Below are 17,692 nucleotides of genomic sequence, written 5' to 3'. Positions count from 1 at the left end.
GGAGGAAGACATTAAATCGTAAACAAGCAAGGCAAAAGGAGATGGTAACAGAATAAGTAAAGGTGTTAATGGAAAAAATACAGAGTTGTTGCTAAACGCTGTGGAAGAAATTGTACAATCCCAATTGAATTTTCATTAACTTTCTGCATCAATCAATGTGGAGTCAGCAAACCATTTTTAAACTTCTTGCAGGGGATGTGAGTTATGTTGGCAAACTAGCATTTGTTGCCCATACCTAACTACCCTAGAACTGATTGGCCATGTCAGAGGTCAGTCATCAGTCAATTACATCACTGTGAGGCTGGAGTGAAATGGAGGCCAGACCAGGTAAGGACGGTAATTTTTTTTCCTTAATGGATGTTAGTGAATCCGATGGATTGTGACAATATTTGACAATGGTAATATGGTCCTCATTCGATATTCTTTACTTTGAATTCCAGATTTTTAAATCAAATTCAAATTTCACCATCTGCCATGGTAGGGTTCAAACCCATATCCCCAGAACCTTACATTTGGGTTACCATAAGACATGGGAGCAGAAATGATAGCATTCGGCCCCTTGAGTCTGCTCTGCCATTCAATCATGGCTGATAAGTATCTCAACCCCATTCCTCCGCTTTCTCCCCACAAACCTTGATCCCCTTGACAATAAAGAACCTATCTATCTCTATCTTAAATATACATAATGACCTGGCCTCCACAGCCTTCTGTGGCAGTGAATTCCACAGATTCCCCACTCTCTGGCTGAAGAAGTTTCTCCTTATCTCCATTCTAAAAGGTCTTCTCTTTACTTTAAGGCTGTGCTGTTTTGGTCCTAGTCTCGCCTACCAATGGAAACATCTTACCAACATTCACTTTGTCCAGGCTGTGCAGTATTCTGTAAGTTTCAATTACATCCCCCCTCAATCTTCTAAATTTGATCAGGGATAGAGTCATAGAGATGTACAGCATGGAAACAGACCCTTTGGTCCAACCCGTCCATGCAGACCAGATATCCCAACCCAATCTAGTCCCACCTGCCAGCACCTGGCCCATATCCATCCAAACCCTTCCTATTCGTATACCCATCCAAATGCCTCTTAAATGTTGCAATTGTACCAGCCTCCACCACATCCTCTGGCAGCTCATTCCATACACGTACCATCCTCTGCATAAAAAAGTGCCCCTTAGGTCTCTTTTATATCTTTCCCCTCTCACCCTAAACCTATGCCCTCTAGTTCTGGACTCCCCGGCCCCAGGGAAAAGACTTTGTCTATTTATCCTATCCATAAGCCCTCAAACGTTCCTCGGGCGTTAAGCCTTTCATTCCTGGGATCATTTTCATGAACCTCCTATGGTCCCAATCCAGGGCCAGTACATCCTTACTGAGGTATGGGGCCCAAAGTTGCTCACAATGATCTATATGTGTTCTGAACAAAGCTTTACAAAGCCTCAGAAGTAGATCCTGCTTTTATATTCTAGTCCTCTTAAAATAAATTGACAGGATGGGCTGAGAGGTGGCAGATGGAGTTCAACCTGGATAAATGCGAGGTGTTGCATTTTGGAAGGTCGAATTTGATAGCTGAGGACAGGATTAAGGATAGGATTCTTGGTAGTGTGGAGGAACAGAGGGATCTTTGGATGCAGGTACATAGATCCCTTAAAATGGTCACCCAAGTGGACAGGGTTGTTAAGAAACCATATGGTGTTTTGGCTTTCATTAACAGGGGTATTGAGTTTAAGAATCGTGAGATCTTGTTGCAGCTCTATAAAACTTTGGTTAGACCGCACTTGGAATACTGCATCCAGTTCTGGTCGCCTTATTATAAGAAAGATGTGGATGCTTTGGAGCAGGTTCAGAGGAGGTTTACCAGGATGCTGCCTGGACTGGAGGGCTTCTCTTGTAAGGAAAGGTTGACTGAGCTCGGACTTTTTTCATTGGAGAAAAGGAGGAGGAGAGAGGACCTAATTGAGGTATACAAGGTAATGAGAGGTATAGATAGAGTCGATAGCCAAAGACTATTTCCCAGGGCAGAAATGACTAACACGAGGGGTCATAGTTTTAAGCTGGTTGGAGGAAAGTATAGAGGGGATGTCAGAGGCAGGTTCTTTACACAGAGAGTTGGGAGAACATGGAATGAGTTGCCAGCAGCAGTTGTGGAGGCAGGATCATTGGGGACATTTAAGAGACTGCTGGACATGCATATGGTCACAGAAATTTGAAGGTGCATACATGAGGATCAATGGTCGGCACAACATCGTGGGCTGAAGGGCATGTTCTGTGCTGTACTGTTCTATGTTCTATATTCTATGTTCTAAATGCCAGCATTGTATGGTTTAAAGAATGAATCAAACATTGTATTTGCCTTCCTAACTACTGACTCAATCTGCAAGTTTACCTTCAGAGAATCCTGGACTAGAACTCTCAAGTCTCTTCACATTTCAGCTTTCTGAATATTCCCTCCATTTAGAAAATAATCCATGCCATTAGTCAGGACTTGTCCAGTGACTTAACCATGTTGCCACTGCTTCCCTAAACTAAAACACATGAAACGTGCTGCCTTTTAAAGCTGCACAACTGAAACTTTAAAAAAAACCCACAACCATAAAAGATAGCGAATAAATGTTTAGGAATAAATCACTGTGTCAGGAACCAGTGCACACTCCAGTCCCTGACATACCTACAGCTCATGGAAGGTGTGAAATGTAATGAGAGACACAGACATTGCAACTGGACTTTAGAAGACGCAGGCAACCAGAGGAGTCCCTCCACTTCCCACTAGGCCTGTCCAATATGAACTTGGAAGTGGACATGTTGCTTATGCTCAGCTTCGTGATCCCCACTCCACAAAAGGTTGCTAACTGAAAAACTGGAAACATTGACTTCTCCACCTCCTGATGTTACTTGGCGTACTCTGTTCTTCCACCCTCCTGCTTGTCTCCCTTGGGTTCCAGCATCTTCAATTTTTTTTGTCTCTAGCTATATGGAGACCAGGGGGTGCTGTTGAAATCTGGTGTGCCAGCCTCTACCTTGCAGTGGTTTAGTGTCAACCCTCGCCACCAGAGAACATTAAGCTGTTTATTCCAGGACTTTCACTGACTTCACCTTCTCTGCAGATTTTACTTTTGTAGCTTCCCACATCATTGTCCTCCAAGCCTGCGTAGCCTGCTTCTACCTCCTTACCAAAATCCATAAACAGGATTGTGGCACACCCATCATTTCAACTGGTTTCTGCTTCACTGAATTTATTTCGAGGTGTACAAACTAATGAGAGCAATAGATAGAGTCAATAGCCAGAGACTTTTCCCAGGGCAGGATTGACTGGTATAAGAAATCATAGTTTGAAGATATTAGGAGGAAGGTATAAAGGAGAATCAGAGGTAGGTTCTTTACACAGAGAGTTGTGAATGCATGGAATACATTGCCAGTTGAGGTGGTGGAAGCGACGTCATTGGGCAAATGTAAGCGACTGCTGGACATGCACATGGATAGCGGTGAGTTGAGGGGTGCGTAGGTTGTTACTATATTTTACATTAGGATTAAGTCTCGGCACAACATCATGGGCCTAAGTGCCTGTTCTGTGCTGCACTTCTATGTTCTATTTCTTCCTCCAAGACTATTCTTGTTCTCACCTCATCCAGACTTTTCCTACTTACGTTCATGACTGTTCTGACACTTTACATTGCAAATTGTGAAACTGGTTTCCTGGCTCCAGCCACCTCGCCATTACCCTTTTCATGCAATCCTTCAATAAGCCCTGCTTCATCAGCATTTTTGACAAGCTTAGAAATAAATTGCACACCTACCTTGAAGTATTTAGAATATCAGCTTTTGGATGAGTGCACAATACTTCTTAACAGATCAAATGTGTAAGTGGGGAGAACATTGTCAGTGCAATTGAATACAGTTGAGTATCAAGGGCCACACATACAAAAAAGAACTGGGCATGAGACTAACTCCTGAAATGATTGTGCATGAATCTAAAGAACTGAACCCCAAAAAATATCCAACTACAGATCGGAATAATCAACAAGTCCACAGAGATACTTGTGGTGAAGGGGGTATAATGGAAATCAGATCAAATACTGTTAAAAATAGTCAGGACTCTGTTCAGACTAGACATTAAATAAGGTGTTTACACCAGTGAATATTCAATGTGGTTGATAAAGAGATAACCACATGCTAAATCAGCCAGTAGAAAACTTACACAGATTTACAACTCTTTTATTGTTAAACTATAATTCAGTACAAACACCCATTTCTCCTCTTTTCTACTGGATCCTCTAACAATCCAGACACCAACTCCCCGGTTGGGAAAAATCCAACCACTTTATTTATCGACAGAGAGATGTGAGAGATATAAAGTCTGTTATCAGTAGTTTTTAATGTGTCAATGATACAGAGAGAGTCCCGCAGAGGGCACTGTGTGAAAGCAATTGAGAAGAGAGCATCTAGCCTATCACTGAGCAGTAACTGAACAACTGAAACAAGTCCAAAGTTAAAAATCATACAACACCAGGTTATAGTCTAACAGGTTTAATTAGGAGCACTAGCTTTCGGAGTGCTGCTCCTTCATCAAATGGTTCATCACAACCACCTGATGAAGGAGCGGCACTCTGAAAGCTGGTGGACTATAACCAGGTGTTGTATGATTTTTAACTTTGTACACCCCAATCCAACTCCGGCATCTCTAAATCAAAACAAGTCCAGGTTGTTAGGGTCATACAATTCGGGTCCCATTAGTTTAAACAGTGCTGCTATTATGCAGTTTCATTATAATACCGGGTTGCACTAGAATGGAACTACTGCGTTATTGCAGAGCTGACTGTCCATGGTAGTCATTGTTGATGAGATGTAGCCTTACAAAGGTGGCATTGTACAAGATAATGCAGCAATCGATCTAAAGAAGGGTCACTGGATTCAAAATGATAACTCTGCTTTTTCTCCACAGATGCTGTCAGACCTGCTGAGATTTCTCAGCAAATTCTGTTTTTGTTTTGGATCTTCAGGATCTACAGTTATTTATTGCTTTTTTGTTCAGCAATCAATCAAGTTGATTTTAACAGTTTTGAAGGAAGACAAGTCACTTCTGACTTTAACCAAGATAGCATCAATGCTTTGGGGGTGGTCTGAATGTAGACTGCGTTTAATGTGCTGTTACCCACTCGGTGAATCAGGCAGAAGACAAAATATTTCAATGCAAACATCAATTCCTATTCTTCCTAAGAGGTCCTTTCCCTATCTAGAAGCCAACTGCCACACTGGGGAAAAACCTTGCTTTTTAGTACAAACACCATTCAGCTTCACGTGCTCTCAATCAATCTGGAGTTGTTCTGATTTGCTCATAAAGTGACCTGCATTTCTTATTGTCAATGTAGCCAGATCCATCTTGAGATAAACAATCGAGGCTTTCAATGCTGGGGAGTTTCACTCTGTCTGAGATGCCTAGTGATGGATGAAATGTCAAAGAAAGCCTCATCTGCCCCATCAGTAGGATGTTAAAGATCCCATAGCAATAAAAGCAGGGGATTTCACCCTAGTGTTCTGGACACTATTAATGCAACTTAACAATCACACAGATTTTTTGATCACAACTGTTGCTGCTCACGGGAGTTTTCTGTGCTCATTGAAGTTGTCAGATTTCCTACATCACAACAATAATTCATTGTGAAATTTTGATCATATTCACCAAGTGAAATGTGTCCACCTCTGGTCACACTGCACCTTACGTACCATGTTCAGTTCTGGTCAGACCCCTTCAATGACCAGTTTCCTTCAGAATCATACCAGAATTTAATACCCATTTTACCTAGTGTACAAAACTCCCAACTGTCAGTATTATTACCAATTTCATATTGCCCAGCTTTTTTAGGCTGATGATGATACTGTGATCTGGATGCAATAACAGAATAATTAGAATATGGTGACTGGTGGATGTTACCATTGTCTGATTCATTCTCCTGTTCCTCTCATGGGCAGCTGAATATATTGTCCAGGATGTAGGTAAGTGTTATTTTCAACATTCACAGTCAGCATTTCCCATTCATGATGATGACCTGCTTGTAACAATATTAACTCTGATCCCACCAGTCATATTGTAAAGCTCCTTAGAATTGTAGTACACTTTTTATTGTGTCTAGTGTCCCATCTCCTCCCCAATTTTACATCAATCAGCACAAATGTATCACCTATCATCATTACCTCGAAAAGTCCGTGCTAGAAGCTGTCTTGTGGCATGCGAGTAGTGTCCCTGTCCTTAATTTTGGAAGCCTAGGCTCAAGTTCCAGCAGCACCAGAAATATGTAATAATATCTCTGAACAGGTTGATTAGAAAATAGGCCAAATAAAAAATTTAAATTGATGCCAACATGATCCTTGGTATCTGTCATTTTCAAACTGTTGATCTTGTTCCATGTCTTTAACTGCCTGCCCATACTTGAATTCATTCCAAAACAGGTGTAACTGTTTATTCAAGTCCCTGACGCATCCATAGATTTTACTGTTAAGTGGTCACCATATTCTAATTATTCTGTTATTGCATCCAGATCACAGCATCAGTCTTACTGGCAATTATTCATTCTAGCAATTAAATGGCTTGACCAATTATTACTTCCAAGGGTGTGAGTCCCATATTCTTATTTAGAATTACTGGAAAGAGTATCAAGATACATAGCGAGAATGTTACCCACTTTTCCCAACTCCTGTATCATCTCTGTTGTGGAGTTTTAATGTTCGATTCACGGTTTAAATCATGCAAGAGCTCTATGGATATGGTACGTGAAATTTTTGTTGAATTTCTATTTGCTTGCATACTTTCTTAATGACCTTACCTGTGAAATGGATCCTTTGGCCTGAATCCATTTGGGTGGGAAATCCGACTTGGATATGAGTTCCTCTGCTAATATTTTTGCTACATATAACTCAGAACATAAAGTGTTGGAATTTTCCATCTACCAGGTAAACCAAACTATGTTGTTTGTAAAGTAGGTGCACATGATACTCATTTTTTAGCCCAATTTTTCCCATTCCGAAACTCAATTCCTCTATCAATACAAGCTACACATTGTATGCCTTCTTAACAACTCTATCAACCCGGGTGTCAACCTTCAGGGATCTATGTGCATAAACATAGAGATCTGTCTGCTCATCTACACGACTAAGGATTTTACCATTAGCCCAGTTCTCTCTATTCCTGTTGCTCCTTCCAAAGTGAATCACCTCACAATTTTCTGCATTAAACTCCAATTGCCACTTCTCAGCCCAGCTCTGCAGCTTATCAATGTCCTCTTGTAACCCACAACATCCTTTGGCACTATCCACAACTCCACTGACCTTAGTATCATCTGAAATTTACTAACCCATCCTTATGCACACTCATCTCGGTCATTTATAAAAATGACAAACAGCAGTGGCCACAAAACAGATCCTTGTGGTATACCACTAGTAAATGAACTCCAGGATGAACATTTTCCATTAACCACCACCCTCTGTCTTCTTTCAGCTAGCTAATTTCTGCTTCAAATCGCTAAATCACCCTCAATGCCATGCCTAGGTAGGCAATAGCCTACTGTGGGGAACCTTATCAAATGGTGTGATGCTGGATGTGGTTCTGGAGAAAGAAGCTTGACAAGTTTTGATGTGACATCTTCAGACTGTTGCACCATTTCGACAACAGCGACCACATGATATAGTTCAAATCTGTTGGTGACAAGAATAAAGTTGGCCTGCAAAAGCTGGCTTTGGATTGGGGGGAGGGCAGATTTTATTTTATAAAGCAGAATCTGGCCACACTAGACTGGGACAATTCCTTGAGGGCACATCTGCATTGGAGCAATTGGGGGCATTCAAAAAGGAGCTGGGAAGAGCTGGTCAAACATGTGTACTTTAGAGGGAGATGGAGGAGCAGTAAGTTCAGAGAATCCTGGATGGCTGGGACAATCCATGACTGGACAAAGACTTTTAGCAAGTCCAAAGGTAGCAATTCAGCTGTTGAATACATGAGTACAAGTAGTGCAGGAGGGAACTTATGAAAGCAATTAGAAGCGCAAACAGACGCATGAGAAAGGACTTGTGAACAGGATTAGGGAGAATCCTAAGATACTTTCTCAATACATTAAAGGGAAGAAGTTAAGCAGAAAAAAAGTAGGGCCCATGACGGACTAAGGTGGCAACCTGTGTGTGAAGCCACAGGATATTGGAAGGGTATTGAGTGAATACTGCTCTTCATCTTCAGACTGGTAAAGAAAAAGGGTAGGTGTGGAATTTAAGAAAGGGGATAATGAAAAACCTACACAGTTTGGAAATGGGAGCTATTGCAGTATCTGTTCATCTTAAAAACAGACAAATCCTCTGACCTGATGAACTGCATGCCATGCTGCTGTAGGAGACAAGGTAGGAAAGTGCAGGGGCTCTGATACAAATTTTTAATTCCTCTCTAGCCATGGGGCAAGTGCCAGAGGACTGGAGGATGGCTAATCTCGTTCATCTTTTTAAGAGGGCTGGTAGAGCTCAACCAGGAAATTATAGACTGGTGAGTCTCACATTAGTGGAATTGGAGAAAATACTGAATGAGCACATTGATACCCACTTGGAAAGGCATGGGTTAATTAGGGAAAATTTGCTTGGCTTTGTCAGAGGAAGGTCATGCCTGACAAATGTGTGACAATTTTTTTGAAAATGTGATGAAGTGTGTCAATGGGGAAAGTTCAGTTAATCAAGTTAATTTGAATTTCAGCAAGGCTTTTGACAAAGTCTCACAATGGAGGCTGATTGAGAAGGTTAGAACACATGGAATCAAGGGAAACTTAGCAAGATGGATCAGAAACTAGCTTAATAATAGGACACAAGGGTAGTGATAGAAGGCTGGGGGTTTAAGTGTCTGAGGGCTAGTATACAACAATGTACTGCAAGTAATGGTACCATAATATAATTACTTTCGTATCCAGGCTTTGTACTTTTAAAATACCTGATACTCAATATACTCCAAATTTTCACAGTAGTGTCTTATACTGAGGTACATTATTAATAAACAGCTTGGTCGCTTCACAATCATTTATTTTCAAAGGGATATCTTGTTTTTAGCCCATCATTGTGCTGTGACACTGACAGAGAGATTCAGGAGTTCTTGAAGGTGCCATGCTGTATCCGAGAAACAAAATTAAAATTCCTACATCCTGCTTCAGGAAGAATGGGTTAATTAATCCTAATGTCTCCCAAATTCAGAAACCCCAAATTTATAATCTATTGAGCATTATAAATTCTCAAGTCTTTTTAAGTAAATTCTCTGATTTAAATGGGGTGAGGCAAAAGTATTGGATGTTATTACATGATCACCCTCATCCTTCCTTCCGTGGGCGGCACGGTGGCACAGTGGTTAGCACTGGTGCCTTACAGCTTCAGAGTTCAAATCCCGTCTCAGGCGACTCTGTGTGGAGTTTGCACATTCTCCCCATGTCTTCGTGGGTTTCTTCCGGTGCTCCAGTTTCCTCCCACAATCCAAAAAAGTGCAGGTTAGGTGAATTGGCCATGCTAAATTGCCCATAGTGTTAGGTGAAGGGGTAAATGTGGGGGGGGGGGGGGGGGGTCTGGGTGGGTTGCGCTCCGGCGGGTCGGTGTAGACTTGTTGGGCCGAAGGGCCTCTTTCCACACTGTAAGTAATCTGAAAAAAAACAAGATTGGAGCCATGTGTACTCGTTTTCAGAACAAGGGGAAAACTACACTCCTTGTAATTTCGAATTTTACTTTCAAATTCTTTGACAGACGTTTTCAAAGAAAATTATACTTCAAATGTTTCAAAATTCCAGTTTTTTTCTCTAAAGAATCGATTCACACCAATTGATATTTAAGAAGAGCAAATTTTACTATCCAGAGTTAAAGATTCTCGCGGGCAACCAGGGACAGGTGATTAATTCTGGTCAGCCAGCAATACCCACACCCCACAAGTAAAGTAATATTAAAATGAAATTTGGATGGAAGTTCACTCTGACAAGAGAATGAAATTACAGAATTGCCAATTCAATTTTAATAATTCTGAAGTTTTTTTTATTTAGAACATTTTTTATTAAACTAAATAGCACAGAATTGTAAGGGAAAGAGGAAATAAATTGGTGTCATTTGTTGAATCTGCTTTCTTCAATTGGCTTTATACAAATGTAATTAAGGAAGAAATTTCTCACCAGAAACCTTTAACATTCTGACTCCAAATAAACATTTTGCAGTTATTGTTTTAAAGACCGCTATTAGCTCTTTCAAGGGACCATAAGGCCATAAGAAATAGGAGTGGAAGTGTGAGAAACAAAGCCCACTCACTTCAATAATTTCAGTCCGAGACAAGATCTGAATCAGTAGTGTCTTTTATTTTACCCTTGTAAGAGGGTGTGATGTCCACTGTCTACAAGGCAGGGACACACACACACACACACACACACACACTGAATTCAACGAATACACGATATTTATGTAAGTTGGTTCCTTTTTTTATCCCGTTGCTCCTCCCGTTTACATCTTCCACTTCTCTAAGACCGGCACCCATTACTCCTGTTTATCTCTTGCCTTATCCAGCCTTATCTGTGACAAAATGCTTATTTCTGGCCTCACAAGGCCGTTTGACCACATCCTGCTGTGACCCATTGTTAGGTATATCCTTTCTTCACCATTATCTACTCCCTCCATCTGTGCTTTCCCCAACCATACTGACCCTTATGACCTTTTAATTGGGGTTTGTTCCTGTGTTTCTGTAAAAGTGGGAAACAGATGCTTATAACTACTGCTTGTACAAGCATATCTGGCTTAACCTACATCCTCACAGCACCTTATCTATTTGTCTGTAACATCTACCATTGTTTTACAGTCACGTTTCACTCTTGCATACAATTTTAGCTAATACAAAAACAATTAGGTATTTCCTCCACATAGTTTGCATTCTAGTTGACTCAGCTCTTAGTTGATACAATTACACACTGGTGTGAGTTCATTTACCTTGCAGAAGTAATTATAATTGCAGAAGTAACACTACCACAGAAGTAAGGTCATTCGGCTCATCGAGTCTACTCAAAGGGACATATCACCACAACCTCAAAATTTTAATCAATTTGCTTTGCACCACAATTCTTCTTTTTATCTTGGAGAATCATAATAACATGTTAAAATCCCATCACTGAATATTTCACTTAAGTCTGCCTTCATAGGTTTTTTTTTAAACTGACACGCCTGTATAACACAATCACAGCCACACTTTCCTAACTCCATTTCCCATCGAGATATGAATTCTGATAAGTTACAAAACTTATCTCCAGAAAAAAAGCAGAAGCTATATATAAAACATTTAAAAAGCAAAGAACAAAAATACACAAAACCTGATCACACAGGGTTAACATTTAGTTCAGTGACTTCAGGCACTCAAGATATTCATACTTACTATCCCAATGAAATTTAAGAACATTCTTGCAACTTTTCTTTTACACAATGAAGCCTTCTAATCACTTTCCTCCAATCTCAGATCTTAACTTTATGCCTCAAACTTTGTTGTTGCAGGAAAGGGACAGAAATGTTTATATTTATGATTAGATATGCCAACCAAAGCAGAAGTTTCCCTCCTCCATTTTGGCTGTAGCAGTCAATTGGAGCAGCAGGAATTAGAATTTCAAGATAAGAGAAGGTAAAGCAAAGAGCAAAAGAGGGGATGAGAGAGACAGGATGGGGAAGAATGTGGACAAGAAACAGAAAATAGAGAGAATTTCAGGAAAAACAGCAGAAATGGGAGCTTGAGCCAAGACAGCTTGACCTTATGATAGACTCCTACTATGTATCTTGATCATATTAATATCACAAATTTAAGGCAATTTTCTCATTTAGTTCTTAAATTTGGTGAGAGAGAGATGAAAATTTTCAACTCTTTCAAGTGGGTAGCACAACAGTCCAGCACTTGCCGTTACTGTGGAGATAGTCTCCATTTCATCCTTGAGGATAGTATCACTGATTAGGAGGCCGCAAAGAATGATATCCTTCTTTGGCCAGTTTGTGCCAAAGGCATACCATCAAAAATTCCATACCATCAGAAAATGATCTAATCAGGTATAACTGGAATTTGAAAGGCTTAAGCAACTTGCTTTTGACCAGTAAGTATGACACTTAAAATCGAGCCTCTTACAAAACAAAACTCCCCAAAATGGTAGAGCACTGGAGAGTGTTGTTGAACAAAGACCTAGCAGTGCAGGTGCATAGTTCTTTGCAAGTAGTAGACAGGATGGTGAAGGAGGCATTTGGCACACTTGCCTTCATTGGTCAGTGCACTGAGTATAGGAATTTAGATGTCATACTGCAGCAGTTGTTTAGTGAGGCCACTTTTGGAATACTACATTCAATTGTGGTCTCTCTGCTATAGGAAAGATATTGTTAAATTTGCCAGGGTTCAGAAAAGATTTACAAGGATGTTGCCAGGGTTGGAGGATTTGAGCTATAGGGAGTGGCTGAATAGGCTGGGGCCATCTTTCCCTGCAGAGTCAGAGACTGAGGGGTGATCTTGCAGAGGTTTATAAAATTATGACATCATGGGTAGGGTGAATAGCCAAGGTATTTTTGTCCCCCAAGTAGGGGAGTTCAAAACAAGAGGGCAGAGGTTTAAGGTGAGAGGCAAAGATTTAAAAGGGATATCAGGGGCAACTTTTCCACACAGCAGATGGTGCATGTATGGAAATGAACTGCCAGAGGAAACAGTGGCCACAGGTACGATAGCATTTATATGGATATATGAATAAGAAGGGTTTAAAGGATCATGGGCCAAATGAGATTAGATTAATTTAGGACATATGGTTGACATGGATGAGTTGGACCAAAAGGTTTGCTATATGACTCAATAAATGATTAGGTTGTCAGTTTGCTCGATGAGCTGGTGGGTTTGTTCTCAGACATTTTGTGACCATGCTAGGTAACATCATCAGTGAGTCTACAGCAAAGCACTGGTGTTTTGTCCCATTTGCCATTTATGTGTCTTGGTTTGTTGTGGTGGGTGATATCACTTCTGTTTCTGAAAGGTTGGTAAACAGGGTCCAAAGCTATATGTTTGTTAATGGAGATCCGGTTTGAATGCCGGGCCGGTAGGAATTCCCGTGCGTGTTTTTATTTGGCCTGTCCCAGAATGGACGCACTGTCTAAAAATGATTTTCACTGAGTAGTTTAAAATCTCTCCCCCCCCCCCCCCGCCATTAAAAAAAAGAGGAACAGTGAGTGAGTGGTCCAGGCAGAGAACCACATTTGCTGATGATTATGAGTCGATCCACAAACCCCTGTTCTAGAAGACATCCTCCCCAGTCACCCCAAACCAACTGGAGAAGGTAGAGATGGAGGCAGTGACAGAAAACTGAGCGATGGCCTTGCAGTCAGTGACAAGGGGCTGGTAAAGAAGGTTAAAGGAGAGGAGAATGCACAGACCTGTATGTGACATGGATAAATTCGAATCTGTGTTTGTAAATGTGGACATATGTATGGCATGACCAAATGTACAGACCATCAAATCATTTTATGAATAAAGTATATTTTTGAAATAAAAAAAATAAAGGAGAGGAGACTCTTTACCTGTGGGTCTACCTGCAGTACAACCTGCACTGTGAGGATTCACTGACCTACTCCTAGGCAGTAACCAGTAGTCTCCGAGAAGCCTAATGATGTTAATAAAAGGTCAAAGTAACCTAGAAACAGAAACCCCTTACTAGAAGCTGCCTGCCCGTCCCGGCACTGCGCGTGCGTACAGTTGGCAACGGGGGAGGGGGCGGGGCCAGAACGGGCTGGTGCCGGGGGCGGGGCGGGTGCCGCGGGGTGTTGTGGGATGTTTGACGGTTTGTTTCCTTGGCAACCAGTGGCGTCCTGAACTCGAGAGCGAGGAAGAGAGTGAGTGTGAGAGGGGGGACGAAAGAAGAGGGCAGGAGGGGATGGATGGGGTTGTAATGGACGGCGTGGAGGGAGGACATTGCGAGGACAGGCGTGTAATGACAAAGACAAGGGTGTGATAGAGAGGGGAGAGCAATGGGGAGGTGGCTAATGGGAAGGGGTGGGCTGATGGGGGGGGGGTAATGGGAAGTGGGAGGAAAGGAGGAGCAGGCAGATAAAGGTGAGGAGGGTAGGGTGTAATGGAATTGTAACCGGGTAGGAGGTTAGAATATGAGGTTAATGGGAGGGGTGTAATGTGGAGGAGGGTGGGGGCGAATGGGGAGGAGGGAGGGAGGGTATAATGAGAAGGAGGGATGGGTGATAATTGGGAGGGGTTAATAGATGGTAGGGAGGCCTTTAATATGGAGCTAGGGAGGACCAGGTGGGTAATAAGGAGAAGAAAAGTGGGGCAATGAGGAAGAGGAATGTGGAGGGGATAATGTGATAGTTAGGAGGAGGGTAAGGGATTCTGTTAATGGAGAAGAAAGCAAGAGGATGAAAAGGTATGGGGATGGACTGGTAACAGAGGAATGAAATTAGATTACTTACAGTGTGGAAACAGGCTTTTAGGCCCAACTAGTCCACACCGCCCCGCCGAAGCGCAACCCACCCATACCCCTACATCTACCCCTTACCTAACACTACAGGCAATTTAGCATGGCCAATTCACCTGACCTGCACATCTTTGGACTGTGGGAGGAAACCGGAGCACCCGGAGGAAACCCACGCAGACACGGGGAGAACGTGCAAACTCCACACAGTCAGTCGCCTGAGGCGGGAATTGAACCCGGGTCTCTGGCGCTGTGAGGCAGCAGTGCTAACCACTGTGCCACTGTGCTGCCCACAAAATGGAAGATTGGTTGGTGTGGAGGGGTGGGTGGTAATGGAAAGGTTGGGAGGGATGATTATAAGAAGGTGGGGAGTAGTGTGTAATGAGGAGGGGAGGGAACAGGTTAATTGGGTAGATGGGAGTGGGTTATGGGGAGGAGGAGAGAAGAGTCATGGTAATGGTGAGGAAGGGAGAGGAGAGGATGAATTGGGAGTAATGAGGTGAGGGTGGTAACAGGGAGGTGGATGATGGGGAGGAGGGAGTAATGAGTAACATTGAGGGAAGATGCAGAGATAGGAACAAAGTGAGGAAGTGTGGGGGACAGCTGGAAGGAGATAGATTGTCAAAAGGAATAGAGTGAGGGACAGGGACATGGATGGAATTGAGGAAGGGGCATGAGCTAAGTAAGGGAGGATATGAGGCCAGAGGTAAGAAGGGTGTGGGGCAAGGTTAGGAAGGAGGGCGTCAGAGGAAGGAATAGAGTGAAGGAGAGAGGAGAGCCATACAAGGATGGGAGAGAGGGAGCAGAGATCAGAATATTCAAGAAGACTGATTCAGCCTCCAGCATTAGCTATGGAGTAGGCAAAGTTGGTGATCAGGAAACTGAGCAGGGAATGAAGGCAGCAGTTTCAGTCTTCCAAGTGTTTAGTTGAATATCATTTCTTCTGTATTATGACCGTATGAGTTATAAGTGGTTGTTCGTTCCTCTGCACCATTGTTTGATAAGATCACAATTGATCTGGTGGTGTTTTCTACTTTCAACCTTTTCTTTTATGTCTGTCGCTTATGATGTTTGATTCCCACTTCAATCAATAATGTATCAAATTTGACCCTGAAAGTATTCAGTACCCAACCTCCTCTATGCCCTTTTTTCTCCCCTAAATATCCACCCCACAATGTTGTGCTGAGCATAAACCCAAATTAAACAAATCCCTTTTGCCTGCCCTTGGTCCATATCCCTCCATTCCTTGCAAATTCATGTGCTTGTCTAAACATCTTTTGAAAGCCCCTGTTGTATTTGCCTTCAGCGTTGCTGCTGGCAGCGTGTTTCAGGAACCTACCTATCTCTAAAGTAAACTTTTCCTTCATATCTCTTTTGAACTTTTCTCCCCCTTAGCTTAAATACATGCCGACTTGTGTTAGACTTTTCAGTCCTGACTGTCAACCCTATCTATGCCTCTCATAATTTTATAAACCTCTGTTGTGTCTTCCCTCAGCCTCCATGACTCCAGAGGAAACAATCTTAGTTTGTCCAGCCTCTCCGTGTTCTGTTTAGTAAGATCACTGCTGAGTCATCTAAACTCAATTGGATATTGGCAACCTTTGTGAACTGAGAGAAGGACAGCGTGTTACTTCAAAGGGACATTTACAAGTTGGTGGTGATAGTGAGAGTCAATGCAAAGAAGTGAGAGGTGATGCAATTTGATTGGAATAACATTAAAGGACAACATAAAGTAAGGGTATAAATGTAAAGGGAGTGCAGAAGTAGAGGGGTGAGGGTGTATATGTGCGTGGCTTGCAGGACAGCACAGTAATCGTTTAGTAAAGCAGACACTGTTCTCAAATTTAATACTAGAGGCACGGAGTACAAGAGCAAGGAGGTGATGTTGAACTTGTACAAGACACTTGTTAGACTACAGCTGAAGTGTTGTGTATAATTCTGGGTGCCAAATTATGGGGAGGGTGCAGAAGTGATATGCAAGAATGGTTCTAGGAATGGGATACATCAGTTGTGAGGCTTGATTGAAGACATTGGGGCTGTTCTCTGTGGAAAAATGCTGAGAGGAGATTTGATAGAGCTTTTCAAAATCAGGATCAAACTGGATAGAGTAGGTTGAGAGAAACTGCTCCCACTCGTGAAAGGAAAGAGAAAGACTGGGCATAGATTTAAAGTAAAATGCAAATAAAGCAAGGGTGATGTGAGGAAAAATCTGAATACACCAAGTCTGGAATGCACTACCTGTAAATGTAATGGAGTGAAGTTTGGTTTAGGCATTCAAGTGGGCACTGTATGGTTGTTTGAATAGAAACAGTATGTATGGATGTGGGAAAAGCAAGAGATTGCACTCGGTAATATAACACGTGCAGGCATAGAACAAAGAACAGTACAGCACAGCACAGAACAGGCCCACCAGCCCACGATGTTGTGCCGACCATTGATCCTCATGTGTGCACCCTCAAATTTCTGTGACCATATGTATGTCCAGCAGTCTCTTAAATGTCCCCAATGACCTTGCTTCCACAACTGCTGCTGGCAACGCATTCTGTGCTCTCTCAACTCTGTGTACGTAACCTCTATACTTTCCTCCAACCAGCTTAAAAAATGACCCCTCGTGTTAGCCATTTCTGCCCTGGGAAATAGTCTCTGGCTATCGACTCTATCTATACCTCTCATTATCTTGTATACCTCAATTAGGTCCCCTCTCCTCCTCCTTTTCTCCAATGAAAAAAGTCCGAGCTCAGTCAACCTCTCTTCATAAGATAAGCCCTCCAGTCCAGGCAGCATCCTGGTAAACCTCCTCTGAACCCTCTCCAAAGCATCCACATCTTTCCTATAATAGGGCGACCAGATCTGGACGCAGTATTCCAAGTGTAGTCGAACCAAAATTTTATAGAGCTGCAACAAGATCTCATGACTCTTAAACTCAATACCTCTGTTAATGAAAGCCAAAACACCACATGCTTTCTTAACAACCCTGTCCACTTGGGTGGCAATTTTAAGGGATCTATGTACCTGTACACCAAGATCCCTCTGTTCCTCCACGCTGCCAAGAGTCCTATCCTTAATCCTGTACTCAGCTTTCAAATTCGACCTTCCAAAATGCATCACCTCGCATTTATCCAGGTTGAACTCTATCTGCCACCTCTCAGCCCATCTCTGCATCCTGTCAATGTCCCGCTGCAGCCTACAAAGCCCTCTATACTGTCAACGACACCTCCAACCTTTGTGTCGTCTGCAA

General features: G+C 42.3%; 1 protein-coding gene across 4 annotated transcripts in view; it reads left to right on the top strand.

Moving 5' to 3' along the window:
- Positions 1–244: 244 nt before the first annotated feature.
- Positions 245–17,692, top strand: part of dnaaf1 (dynein axonemal assembly factor 1) — a 126,959-nt gene continuing 109,511 nt past the window's right edge. For 2 of the 4 annotated variants that reach the window (XM_072547562.1, XM_072547559.1), the window contains exon 1: positions 14,739–14,776. In XM_072547562.1, coding sequence (XP_072403663.1) covers positions 14,752–14,776 — 25 coding nt within the window. In that variant the 5' untranslated portion in view covers positions 14,739–14,751. Of the gene's footprint in view, positions 328–13,836; positions 13,865–14,738; positions 14,777–17,692 lie in introns of those variants that run through there. The other 2 variants (XM_072547560.1, XM_072547561.1) reach the window with 2 other exon arrangements.

Source organism: Chiloscyllium punctatum, chromosome 26, assembly GCF_047496795.1.
Source record: "Chiloscyllium punctatum isolate Juve2018m chromosome 26, sChiPun1.3, whole genome shotgun sequence".
Lineage (NCBI taxonomy): Eukaryota > Metazoa > Chordata > Chondrichthyes > Orectolobiformes > Hemiscylliidae > Chiloscyllium > Chiloscyllium punctatum.
This window is presented reverse-complemented; position numbering and strand designations above follow the sequence as displayed.